The following is a 13,282-nucleotide window of genomic DNA, read 5'->3' on the forward strand; positions in this document are numbered from 1 at the left end:
TCAAGACGGTGAACCAGCTGTGCAATGGCAAGAGGATACACCACCTTTTTTCTCTTTGCTAAACGTTCTCTGCTAAATCAGGCTCAAAAGAAAACTTGAAACAAGAATTTTTCATGCGTTGTTGATAAAGCTCGTCGAACTGTTCGTTCAGGGCAACAGTAAACCAATTCTTCCAATCTCCAATAACACCTAGTAACAGAAATAACACGGAAACTTGGTGAAACACGTTGCAATGATTTCTGCTACAGCGTAAGTTACGGTACTTAAGGTCGATATGTATTAATATTGAACAGAATGAATTTCTTCCTTGCTAGTATTAGTGTCCTGAAATTACCAGTGAAGGGAATACTTTTCCAGACGAAATCTGTATGCTGAATAGGAAAAAATGAGATGGCGGTATGTTTTATCCCTCACCCAATTGTCAAGTCCTGTCGTAGAAGTGAAAATTGCCGAGTATGCAACATTCGAATAAAGAACACAACAGCCATGGCGATGAATGAAATTATAAATTTTCCATCATTTATAACGTTAACAGACGTTTTTCAGTAGACAACATGCTTCGAGGTAGGCAACTGGCTAGCAGGTATAAAAAAAAGGTATATGAAATTTCAGGAACCTCTCACCAATGCCATCGCTGTCACTTCAAGTCCAGCTCATGATCGCTTCCTCTCGGTCGTAATGTTAGCTAGCAACCCGCACATGGTTGTGGGTTCCCCCCAGGCTCTACTCGGTTTGCTCCCATCAGAATGCTGGATGGCCGCCCCCGTATCAGTGAAATATTCTTGAGTGCTGCGTACAACACCAGACAAATGAATAAAACAAGTAAATCAAATTTGAAATCACATGGGCTGTGATGAGTATGATGTGCTGTATGATTTCCCACCTTTACGGATAAACGTTGGAGCCCCTTTCCATCCGGCACTAGCAGCATCGCCGAACGTGGTATCCACAGAACGTTTGAAAGAATCAAAGGATGTCACTTTTTCCATTTTCTCCAAAAGTTCCTTTGTTCTGGTCAAGTTCAAGAAAGAACACAGTCGAGATATGGTTGGTACGAAATCCTGCAAAACAAAATTCCAGCAACGTATATGTATAAAGTAATGAGAGTCGATCTCAGCGGTACAGCGGTGGTAGTGCGGGTGTTAAGGCAAACGAAACACTAAAATGAAGTATGTGTCAGATGGAAGACCGTTAAACACTATCCAGGAAAATAGTTCGAGTTATTTTTTTTCTTCAAGCCCACAAATTCAAAAAATCTTTGTATGTTTGTTGTAGAATTATATTCGGAGAAAGAGAATTCAATGTTACTGTAGGAAAGTGTGTGATTCTAATTTGAAATAACTGAGCAGATGTCGGAAGTGTTCATAGAAACTCCGCATATTGGAAAACATGCGAGTTGGCGTGGTATTTTAACGTGAGGACATCGCCATCTCAACGGTTGTAAGACTGATTTTAGTTTATAGGATGTTTTCTCACCTGCTTCATGTAGGATGTTTTCTCACCTGCTTCAGTTGTTCATAATACATGACGTGTATTGGACACGGGCTTCCTTCTGTAATGGCCGAACTCCACTCTTGCATGTATTCAAACCAGTCTCCATATGGCACTGAAATTAAGATTTTTAAAATCTAATAATCTAATAGAGTGTTAAACTGATAGAATCTTTATGTTGAAATAATAGAATATATGTGTTACATTTAACATAATAATCTGTTTTCCAGCAACAAACAGGTACCATATCTATAGAAACATACAGGGTACAGGTATAGGACATGCAACACAGCAAAACAGCAATAAGAATTTCATCGAAAAAGAAAAGAAAGATAATATTTAGCAATTTAACATGACACACTATTAACGCAACAAAGCGGTGGCATATCCCATAGTCTCGTAACATTCCAGATTAAAAGTTTATTTACAGTGTTACGAAGCACATCAGAAAAAATGCGGCTGTTGCCGTTGTCTTTCTTAACTCTGGATATTATTTCATGTCTTTTCTTTAGGACCAAAATAATCCTTTTTAGCGAAGAATCTTGTACACGCTTTAATATTTAAGTTGTGTATAAACCGATTTCGCTTCCATCTTGATGACAGCGGTCAGATTTTAATGGCGTGAAACAAAATGAGCCTTAAGGAAACACTCGCACGTTGACAAGAAGATACCTGATGTAATACCTAGAACGAAAATCAGCCTGAAGGAAACATTCGCACCTTGACAAGAAGGTACCCGACGTAATACCTAAAACGAAAATGAGCCTGGAGGAAACACCCGCACCTTGACAAGAAGATACCTGGTGTAACACCCAGAAAGAAAATGAGCCTGGAGGAAACACTCGCTCCTTGACAAGAAGATACCTGGTGTAACACCCAGAAAGAAAATGAGCCTGGAGGAAACACTCGCTCCTTGACAAGAAGATACCTGGTGTAACACCCAGAAAGAAAATGAGCCTTGAGGAAACACTCACTCCTTGACAAGAAGATACCTGACGTAATACCTAGAACGAAAATGAACCTTGAAGAAACACCCGTACCTTGACAAGAACATACCTGACGTAATACCAAGAGTGAAAATGAGCCTGGAGGAAACACCTGCTCCTTGACAAGAAGATACCTGACACAATACCTAAAACGAAAATGAACCTTCAAGAAACATCCGTACCTTGACAGGAAGATACCTGACGTAATACCCAGAGCGACAATGAGCCTGGAGGAAACACCCGCTACTTGAAAAGAAAATACCTGAGGTAATACCTAAAACAAAAATGAGCCCGGCAGAAACACACCCACCTTGACAAAAAGATACCGGACGTAAGGCCACAGCCAAACCTGTAGATCTGAAAACTATTCTGTTCATTTCAAAAGAAAGTCTTTTGATTGAGTGCTGCAGGAATATGTTTTGTTATTAAAACATGATGTTGTGTCATATTCAACATAATATATGGTAATGCAATCTTTATGTTGAATTAATAGAATATGTGTGCTACATTTAACAAAATAATCTGCTGCAATGACAGAATAATATGTTGTAATAACAACATGCATTCTAGTATAAATCAGACAACAGAATTTCAGTTAAATTTAACAGATTCTTTTTTGCTTTTGAGAGTGTACATATGGAGAGAGCACTTGACTTCATTGCCTGGACTTTAACGGCCTTTGCATGCATTAGAGACGGTCGTGAACAAAAGATCCACAAACAAAAGAATCCAATCTATAGAGAACTTTTTGACAGCTTTTTCTTGAGCCTTTTTCCAACAAGCATTATAGGCTTGTTCTCTAGAGGACTATTTTTTAGGATTTATTTATTTCATTGAAGTTTTAAAATTTAAAATTTGAGGGTAGCCGGATTATTCTGTGAGAGGTGTAGTGTAATGAATCAGGCGCTGTATGCTGACGATACCATTAGGCTATAACAGGTGTAGCCTAATGAATGAGACTTTGTATGATAACGATACCATAAACCTATAACAGGTGTAGCCTAACGACGTCATTTGCTGACGATACCATTAAGTTATAAGAGGTATAACCTAACGACGTTGTACGCTAACGATACCATTATGCTATAATATGTATAGCCTAATGAATTAGACATTGTATGCTAACGATACCTTTACGCTATAACATGTATAGCCTAATGAATTAGACATTGTATGCTAACGGTACCTTTAAGCTATACCAGGTGTAGCGTTATAAGCTAACCATTGTAAGATACCATCCGGCTATGATTATAATTAGGTGTTGTGAAGATAGGTGCAAAACAGTGTGATTGGTGAGAACAGTTCTTGAATAGTGTATGTGTGGACCGAGCAACATAATGCAAACAAGAGCTGGCAAGGAAAAAGACAAACTTTTGTTCACATATACTCTGAACTGCTCTCAGACTATAGCAAACCAATAACTGATCATATATATGTATATATCTCGATTACTAGGAGCAGGGGCCTCCGTGACTCAGCTGGTTAGCGGGCTAGCGCAGCATAATTAACCAGGAGCCTCTCACCAATGCTGTGAGTTCAAGTCCAGCTCATGCTGTCCCACGTGGGAAGGTCTTCCAGATGGTTGTAGGTTTCCCCGGTTTTCTCCCAACGTCGTGTAAGTGAAAATATTCTTGAGTACGGCGTAAAATACCAATCAAATAAATACCAGGAGCAAAACGGGCAACAAGGTGTAACAAAGACTAATCTGCCATTTCGAATACCTTTCCCCTCCATAAATAACTCCAGGAAGGCCGAGAATTCCCCGTTATATTCGTATTCTACTCGGTCCACGATGAGGTTGTAGTACGACACGGCCACATCTTTGGGGTTACGACACACGAAAACTATCTTACACTGCTTCTGGAAAACATCTTTGGGTAGCAGGTGGTAGTTGAGGTGGGTGTTGATCACACGAGGAGACGGTTTGGTGTCCAGGTGGTCACAACCAACATACTCCAACATGGCGTCAGCTTTGGGAGCCGTCTGAAGTTGTAACTGGTTGGTGAATAGCAACGTGAGTAGCTCCGAAACCCAGTGCGTTCCTATCAAAGATATTTGTATTTCAGTTTGGGGGTTTAGCGGCATTTTCAAAATTTTTGTTCTTGCCCAAAATGACCCTTTTATAAACAGCTGAAATCAAGCACGACTGTGATATCCATGCTTCTATTCGACCGGTAAATTATTCACAAACTACAAGTTTGAAAGATTAGCCAGGATTCAGCCTATTCTAGAATAGTTTTAGACAACTGTATACAGTGCCCACAACAATATGCGGTAGACAGATAATCACTCTAAGCTGCGACTGCTCTCCTATTCAAATAAAACGTATTCTTCGCTTCGCATATAATACTATTTTACTTATAAAAATTTACTATTTTACAATAAAAAAAGGGGAAAACATAATGACAAAAAAAAAGGAAAAGAAAATGAAAGGATAAAATGGCACCTATATATTGCTTTAAATATGAGTGTGTATCTGTTCAGTTCTGATTTATATTTACAAAAGAAGTTGGAAGATCTGGAAACAAACCAAAACCATCTACATGCTGACATGTCGTAAATCTTTACCTGGCAAACAATTTTAACTATATAGGCTGTATATGTTTACCATTAACGGCGACAAAATGACTCATTTGACCGTCATTTGCCATCAAAGTTGTTTCTTTGATGCTATATATTTAATAAACTATATAATCTAATCATATCTGTAAAATTACTGAGAATTCTTTCTTTCTTTAATTCAAAAGAAAGTGTATTATAAGATTTTTTTTTTTTGGATTGGTGTTTTACGCCGTACTCAAGAATATTTCACTTATATGACGGCGGCCAGCATTATGGTGGGTGGAAACCGGGCACAGCCCAGGGGAAACCCACGACCATCCGCAGGTTGTTGCCAGACCTTCCCACTTACGGCCGGAGAGGAAGCCAGCATGAGCTGGACTTGAACTCACAGCGATCGCATTGGTGAGAGGCTCCTGGGTCATTACGCTGCGCTAGCGCGCTAACCGACTGAGCCACGGAGGCCCTGTATTATAAGATGTTACTCTGATACCATGCCGCAGGTGGTCCAAATCTTCCCTAAACCACGTCAGGATCCATTGTTTTCCCTGCATGCATCACTGAAAACTGACCATGGTTATATACTATTCATATAATGAATTCTTGCGCACTTTTTAGGAACTGGTGTTCATGTTGTATTTTGGAAACGGGCCTAGCCATTATCGACTTGGGTTACGAGTGGTATACAAACATGGGACTTGACGTTTACATGTAAAAGAAAGACTGTTTCAAACGATAACATGAATGAGATCAAAGGTTAACATCAGTGACTTCAGAGGTTAACATGAGTGAGTTCAAACGATAACATTAGTGATTTCAGAGGTTAACCTGAGTGAGTTCAAACGGTAACATTAGTGACTTCAGAAGTTAACATGAGTGAGTTCAAAAGTTAACATGATAAGTTCAAAGGTTAGCAAGAGTACGACTGAAGATTAACAAGAGTGATCTTGTTGGTAATAATAATAATAAGAAAGTACCGTTAAAAAAAGTCCCAAAAGAATAATCAAATACCTGATCTAGAATATGAGCAAATAAAGACATCATCTCGTTTGGCAGCGAATCCGCTGACGTCAGCCACATGCTCCATGGACAGTGGCCACAGACGACCTGATGCACGTTTAAGGATAATTTGATCGCCATTACTGTCATCGAAAATCACCTTCTCCATATCGGGTCTACTCTGAAATCGATTTGAAACATTTTCTGTAGGAATCTTGTCAGAATCTTGTTCTCAGCGTGTCCTCCATGCTTAGACAATTGGACAATACATTACTTCGCTAACACATTGAAAGAATTTTAGTTCCATATCCATATATAGCCATTTCCATGTCCTGCGCTCTTTTGTGCACAGTTCTAGATCTGCCATGTAAGAAAAAAACTGTTTCCAGTGAAAATTTGATTTCAGACAAACCATGGAATTAATATAAGCTTGCCTTACTGCCTTTGAGCAGGAATCTACCATGAAAATGTAAGCGACATCTCCAAGCGCACAAGTCAGAATGAGGCAGTCACTGATTTAAAGAGTTTGAATACCATCAAATAATACAACTGGTAAGTTTGGGCCCTTCGTCTCAGCATCATAATACGTAAGGTACATGAATCTAGCTGGTTCAAGTTTTACAGGTAGTAGATGACTTACGGAATGTGAGGTTTTTCTACCAGTAAACCCGACCATAAGTTAAATATGTTTGAGTGTGTGATGCAATAAACGAACTAAATAAGATTATTATACGTCATAGAGTGATTCTCGGTTTCCATTGGTCAATACACGGTCACGTGATATTTCGCAAAATATGATGTACAACGATCACGCGCCCAAGGAATGCAACGTGACGCTTACTAAGTGATATCCCATGTTCACGAGGCAATAGCCAATGATCTCGGGCTGATATCCAACGATCAAGTGTGTTTATTGCACAACAGATGTGATCTGTTTGAAAAATAAACACCCGACTATCCACGTACACATTCGGTGATTTAAAGTACAATTAGAAAATGTACACTGTTTCCTTGGTATGATAAAACATATGGCGCATGTTGTGGGATGGGATATCAGCAGTTGTCAGCTCTCGACAAGTGATACTCAACTCGGGCTTCTCCGTCGTTGAATACCATTTACCGCGAGCTGACAATTCCTGATATCCCACAACATGCGCTATCTATAGAATATACTACGATAATGAAACAGTAATGAGAAGAAAAAAAACCAAAATAATTATTATACCACAATCAGGGTGAAAATACAATGGTCTAATAGTTAAAAAACAACTGGTATAAAATACACTCACTGATTCCATTGCTAAGTGGGTTGCCTTTTAAGGAAGTGGTACTGATAATTCTGTGGAAGACGTGTCCTCGCAATAGCGACTGGCCCGACTGACGGGTTGGGCTATCAGAGGGTCGCTCTGCACACCTGATCCGTCCTACACCACGGATTTGTTCACAGCCAACCATTGCTCTGTCCTGTCCTGAGCTTACTTTTATATCAAGAATATAAGGCCATCCGCTATGTCCACATGCAGTTTGACCCAAACACCTAAGCTGGAGGGGCATTCGCATGAACTATTAATACAAAAGGTCACAACCTATTTCTCAGCTGATGACCCTTGCATTGTTATTGCTACAGATGAGCTTGAAGATAAGGACTTCTCGCCCCGCCCCCACATTATTGCTCCTAACTGATACGGTCTCCTTCTCTCGTTTTTCCTCACGAGGCCAAATGTGGAGTATAAAGGAATTTATACCTATGCCAGGGGAAGGTTTATGGAGTGGAATAAGGCCGATGGCAATACAGTACGTGACAGTATCGTCAAATTTGTGGCGTGTTGAGCGGATGCTGCATGGATCCAAATGATGTTGATGTAATTCCTCGGAAAATGTGTTGAAAACTGTTCCTTAAATGAATTCAGAGACGAAGTTAAAGATAACTCACTCGGTGCCGGCAACAGGTCATTGTGGACGCACATGCTGACTGCGACATTTATACGTTTATGTTTATTATTGTTTAACACCATATCCAAGAATATTCCACTTATTCCACCACTTACTGCACCATGCAGTTCTCTTAGCTTGTTTTTACAGTTGCTTCATACTCATCTTCTGGCCACGATATGGCAGCAATACTGCCGAAGTTGTGCTAAGCCATAATCATTCCCTCATATTGCCGAAGTGGACTTAATCCACAATCATTCACAATATTCACCTTCTGGCCACGATATGGCAGCAATACTGCCGAAGTTGTGCTAAGCCATAATCATTCCCTCATATTGCCGCAGTGGACTTAATCCACAATCATTCACAATATTCACCCTCTGGCCACGATATGGCAGCAATACTGCCGAAGTTGTGCTAAGCCATAATCATTCCCTCATATTGCCGAAGTGGACTTAATTCACAATCATTCACTCATATTCACCTTCTGGCCACGATCTGACAGCCATATTGCCGAAGTGGAGTTAAGTGACAATCATTCACGCGTATTCATGTCCTGGCTACGATCTGACAGCAATATTGCCAAAGTGGAGTTAAGCCATAATCATTCACTCATATTCACCCTCTGACCACGATCTGACAGCAATATTGCCAAAGGTGGCTTAGGTAACCGCATCACAATTCATTCGAATGGTCACTCGAACTGGGACACATGTAGTAATTCTGCTGCATCAGCACCCAGTGGATGATCCGCCAAATCCAATCTTCCCGTCATAAATTTAGTCACCAAAAATCGTTTATAACGTCTAAAAGCGCTGTTCTTCATGGGTAGATTTACAATAAAAGCTATTCCATATCATGCATAAAGGTGTAGTTACAAGGATATGAGTTGTTATATTTATGAATGTGATTATCAAAAAACATACATGAATCTCAATATTCACTGGAGACAACGTAGGCCTACTACGCCATTTATTTGGAATGAAGGCGGGAAAGCGGGTCGTGGTCTAGCAGTTAAAGGCGCTGGCTTTTCAATCCCTAGGACACAGAAGGTACGGGTTCAAACAGGCCTTCTACCAGAAATTTGTACATTTCCCCGCTCTCATTGCTCCTCGGGAATTGGAGATAGGCCTACTAAGCGTTATAAGGTGCTAATGTATCCGTTGGTATGCTGTCAAGTTCGTTAAGACCACTTATCTTCCACCGATGTGGAATGCACCTATGTACCAGTATGCCACAAGTGAGAAATTTCATAAGTAACTTGCCACAGGTCGATGGCTTAGCGCAGGGCACACCGGGTTAAAAATCTGTATACAACAGTGGAAAACATACATATGATTTCACAATTAACAGTTTATTTATATAAAGGATATCTAGGCCTAGCAATAAATCACAATGAGTTTATACGCACAAAATACAGTTTTTTCAAAAGAATACAAGTTCTCAAAAATAACATTTCAGCAGACGTAAGGGTTTGAGTCTTAACAGTTCATAAAATCTGTACAACATACCATATTTAATATGACATATGGAATAGTTTGCTTAAATATAATATAATTATAAACATATAGTTGCACATGGAAAGCATAAAATCTGCTTTAGGTTATAAGATTTGCATAGAAATGACTAAATGTAATGAAATACATGCATGAGTGGTTACTAATTCATTATATTGTTCAAAATAACAAAGAAATACATGTACCTGTATAAAAAAGTTTAGAAGAATTTATATTATAAAAACCGAAAATAATATCAAAAATGTATGTGAAATATAAGTATAAATTATGTACTCTCAGGTTCAGATGGGTACAGCACCTTAAATCCTGTTTAAATCATGTCTACATAGGTCTCCAACAGATGTGTGAATAGTTTGCCACTTAAGCCTGTAGACTACACCTGTAGTTGGTGGAGGGAGGGTGTGATGTGTGGAGAGGCTGTGATGGAGTCAATAGCTAAAGCCCTGGTAACCATAGGCCCAGGGATGCTCTAACACCCCTTGATATTCCGCTGAAACAGACAGCGTATCACCACTTCGGTACACATTTTGATATTCGGCTGAATCACACAGCGTATCACCACTTCGATACACATTTTGATATTCGGCTGAAACAGACAGCGTATCACCACTTCGGTACACATTTTGATATTCAGCTGAAACAAACAGCGTATCACCACTTCGGTACACATTTTGATATTCGGCTGAAACAGACAGCGTATTACCACTTCGATACACATTTTGATATTCCTCTGAAACAAACAGCGTATCCCCACTTCGGTACACATTTTGATATTCGGCTGAAACAGACAGCGTATCACCACTTCGGTACACATTTTGATATTCGGCCGAAACAGACAACGTAATACCACTTCGATACACATTTTGATATTCCGCTGAAACAAACAGCGTATCACCACTTCGGTACACATTTTGATATTCAGCTGAAACAGACAGCGTATCACCACTTCGGTACACATTTTGATATTCAACTGACACAGACAGCGTATCACCACTTCGATACACATTTTGATATTCCCCTAAAACGGACAGCGTATCACTGCTTCGGTACACATGTTGATATTCAGCTGAAAAGACAACGTATCACTACTTCAATACGCATCTTGATATTCAGCTGAAACAGAATGCGTATCACCACTTCGATACACATTTTGATATTCCGCTGAAACAGAATGGGTATCACCACTTCGGTACACATTTTGATATTCGGCTGAAACAGACAGCGTATCACCACTTCGGTACACATTTTGATATTCCCCCTAAAACAGACAGCGTGTCACTACTTCGGTACACATCTTGATATTCCCCCTGAAACAGACAGCGTATCACTATTTCGGTACACATCTTGATATTCAGCTGAAAAGACAACGTATCACTACTGCAGTACACATCTTGATATTCAGCTGAAACAGACAGAGTACCACTATTTCGGTGCACATTTTGATATTCCGTTGAAACAGAATGCGTATCACTTCCTCCGTACAGACTGTCCTGCCAGTCACGGAATTTCACTGCCATGCTCTGTAGGTTTTTTGTCCCTTTTCTGTGTTCATAGTTAAAATCGTGACGGTCTGGTGGGACCCCGCGCAAGACAGTAAAACTCTGGGGCACTCGCAGAGCGGGTAACACTCCCGCTGCCTGCCATAGGGTCTTCATTGTAGTAGATTCCTAAATGTGGCGATTTTGCAGTACCATCAATACAATCATCTCACCTCGAGCTATTGGTACATGAAAGGCGTGAGGAATTAGGCTATCGCACCAGTCCTGTTCGCTTTCCCTGCAATATGTACAGGACTCCTATGGAAGACGAGGATTAGGTCATTCTCTCTTTCGTAACATCCTTCTTCCTAGCTTCGCCCTCAAGGCTTCCTGGCAGTAACACACTTGAGCAAGCAGCCAGGATGGGGCTTGTGTAATTACAACCACTCTCGCCGCTCTCGGTAGATGTGGGACACCCATCTGTCTCTTCTCCGCGCAACAGTGGCACCAAAAGCTCATCCGAGTGAGAGAACAACAATGGCGTGGCCGTCACAGAGCTGACCTCTTGGATGAATGGACGGCCCAATTCCCCGGCAGACCTCTCTGGCTTACATTTGTGACAAGAAGTATTCGCCCACCTCGTGTTCCTCATCTGCGTCCGGGATAAGCGGACAGAGGTCTTCTAACCCAGGCTCACTCTCGTCTTCCGGTTTGTTTAACAATTCTGGCCCAACCCATTTAGAAATGGCCGCCACTTCTTACTCGGCAAGATCATCCTCAGAGTTGTCACCCTTCCATGCCGTGTGGTTGCTAGATGACGCTTAAGGCGTCACCAGTATGCCACAGTGTGACAGGCCTGTCTTAAATTAAACCTGGTGGCAAAGCTTACTTCCGAGACTGCCACCCGAGTAGCCCTGAGTCAAATCACGACGCAATCTTAGACTTAAATCAAAATTTCAGATCGCTTTAAAATTATTCTTTCTTATATTACAAGGCTAAAAGTTTGTTGGAAAACGTAAATTCTGGGTAACTTATTGTACAACAAATGTCAGCTAAAATAACGGAAAGGAACATACCAAATTTAATGATTGAAGTTTTGACTTAAGTCTAAGATCGCCTCGTGATCCCGGGGCCAGTACCCTAAAATATAACAGATTTTTATTGGGTACATAATGTTAGATAAGACCAAGGAATTTTGGCTGATTTATTTCTATCCTTTTTCCCGTCTCCACTTAAATAAGCTTGTATCAGGGCAACAATGTGTCAGTTTAAACTGTAACGTTGTTCTCTGTTTAATGTGATGTCATGATGAGCTGGGAAAAGGACGTTTGACATCAATGAATTGACGTCAGAGGCATTGTGGCCTGGAGTTTGTTGGAGTTGATTGATTCGTCTCCCTGATGGGACAATGAACTTCCGATATTAATGGCACCAGACGTCATTTTCATGGTGTCCTATGACGTAATAAATAACATGACACAACAATGTAACACTAAGCACTGTGTTAACTGACATGCGTACATCTATAGAAGGTATAAAACAAAAGGAAAACTACTGGAAGGATAGGCGTTATATACTTTCTCGTCCTGCGAAATAACTTTTTCGAGATTGGCGACCCATCAGTTAATTGACAATAAATTCTGTGTTGTCTTCAATAATGGATAGCTGATGTAACTATCATGTAACCACCATAAAATGTCAACACTGACTGGAGACTTTGACGTAAACAAACGCTTACAGAAAGGTAGAATTCTGTGGATGGGGTGAATCGTACTCTGAAGTATTAATTATGCAATTTCTACATCTTTATACAAATTGCATTTTGTAAGGAAGTAATATTCCCACCTGATTAAAAATGTATGTTTTATATAAATATAAACGTGTCCCCATCGGAACTTATGAAGTGTTACTTGTTTACCTTTCAAGTAATGGAAGCGCCTAGTCGGTGTGTCCCATAACTCTTGTTACAAACGAAGCCGGCGCACGGCGCTATGCGTCACAATTGCAAAACAGAGCTTCCCAGTGCGATTATCAGTATCAGCTATTACACTGTCACTGTTGGTAACGTTCTTGACCAAGTATCAGCTATTACAATGTCGCTGTTGGTTATGTACATGGCCCAGTATCAGCTATTACACGGTCGCTGTTGGTTATGTACATGACCCAGTGTCAGCTATTACACTGTCGTTGTTGGTTATGTACATGACCCAGTATCAGCTATTACACTGTCACTGTTGGTTATGTACATGGTCCAGTATCAGCTATTACACTGTCACTGTTGGTTATGTACATGGCCCAGTATCAGCCATTACACTGTCGT

The 13,282-nt window shown here is 40.3% G+C and overlaps 1 protein-coding gene across 1 annotated transcript; it reads right to left on the reverse strand.

The window, feature by feature from the left end:
* Window positions 1–58: 58 nt before the first annotated feature.
* Window positions 59–4,548, reverse strand: LOC135470601 (sulfotransferase 1E1-like). The gene is made up of 4 exons (XM_064749637.1): window positions 4,199–4,548; window positions 1,503–1,606; window positions 884–1,061; window positions 59–189 (listed from the first exon to the last, which is right to left on the reverse strand). Exons 1-4 carry the CDS (start codon window positions 4,437–4,439, stop codon window positions 59–61), a joined length of 654 nt encoding a protein of 217 aa, XP_064605707.1. The 5' UTR covers window positions 4,440–4,548.
* Window positions 4,549–13,282: the final 8,734 nt, after the last annotated feature.

The sequence above is a fragment of the Liolophura sinensis genome, chromosome 7 (assembly GCF_032854445.1).
Source record: "Liolophura sinensis isolate JHLJ2023 chromosome 7, CUHK_Ljap_v2, whole genome shotgun sequence".
Lineage (NCBI taxonomy): Eukaryota > Metazoa > Mollusca > Polyplacophora > Chitonida > Chitonidae > Liolophura > Liolophura sinensis.

Bases quoted from the DNA above. Each gene is read 5' to 3' on its own strand.
- LOC135470601 (XM_064749637.1), bottom strand. From the start codon at position 4,439: ATGTTGGAGTATGTTGGTTGTGACCACCTGGACACCAAACCGTCTCCT. The intron at 1,607-4,198 runs GTATTCGAAATG...TCTTAATTTCAG, and splicing joins GTTATTTATGGAGGGGAAAG to TGCCATATGGAGACTGGTTT. The intron at 190-883 runs GTGGGAAATCAT...TTCTGTTACTAG, and splicing joins TCCAACGTTTATCCGTAAAG to GTGTTATTGGAGATTGGAAG.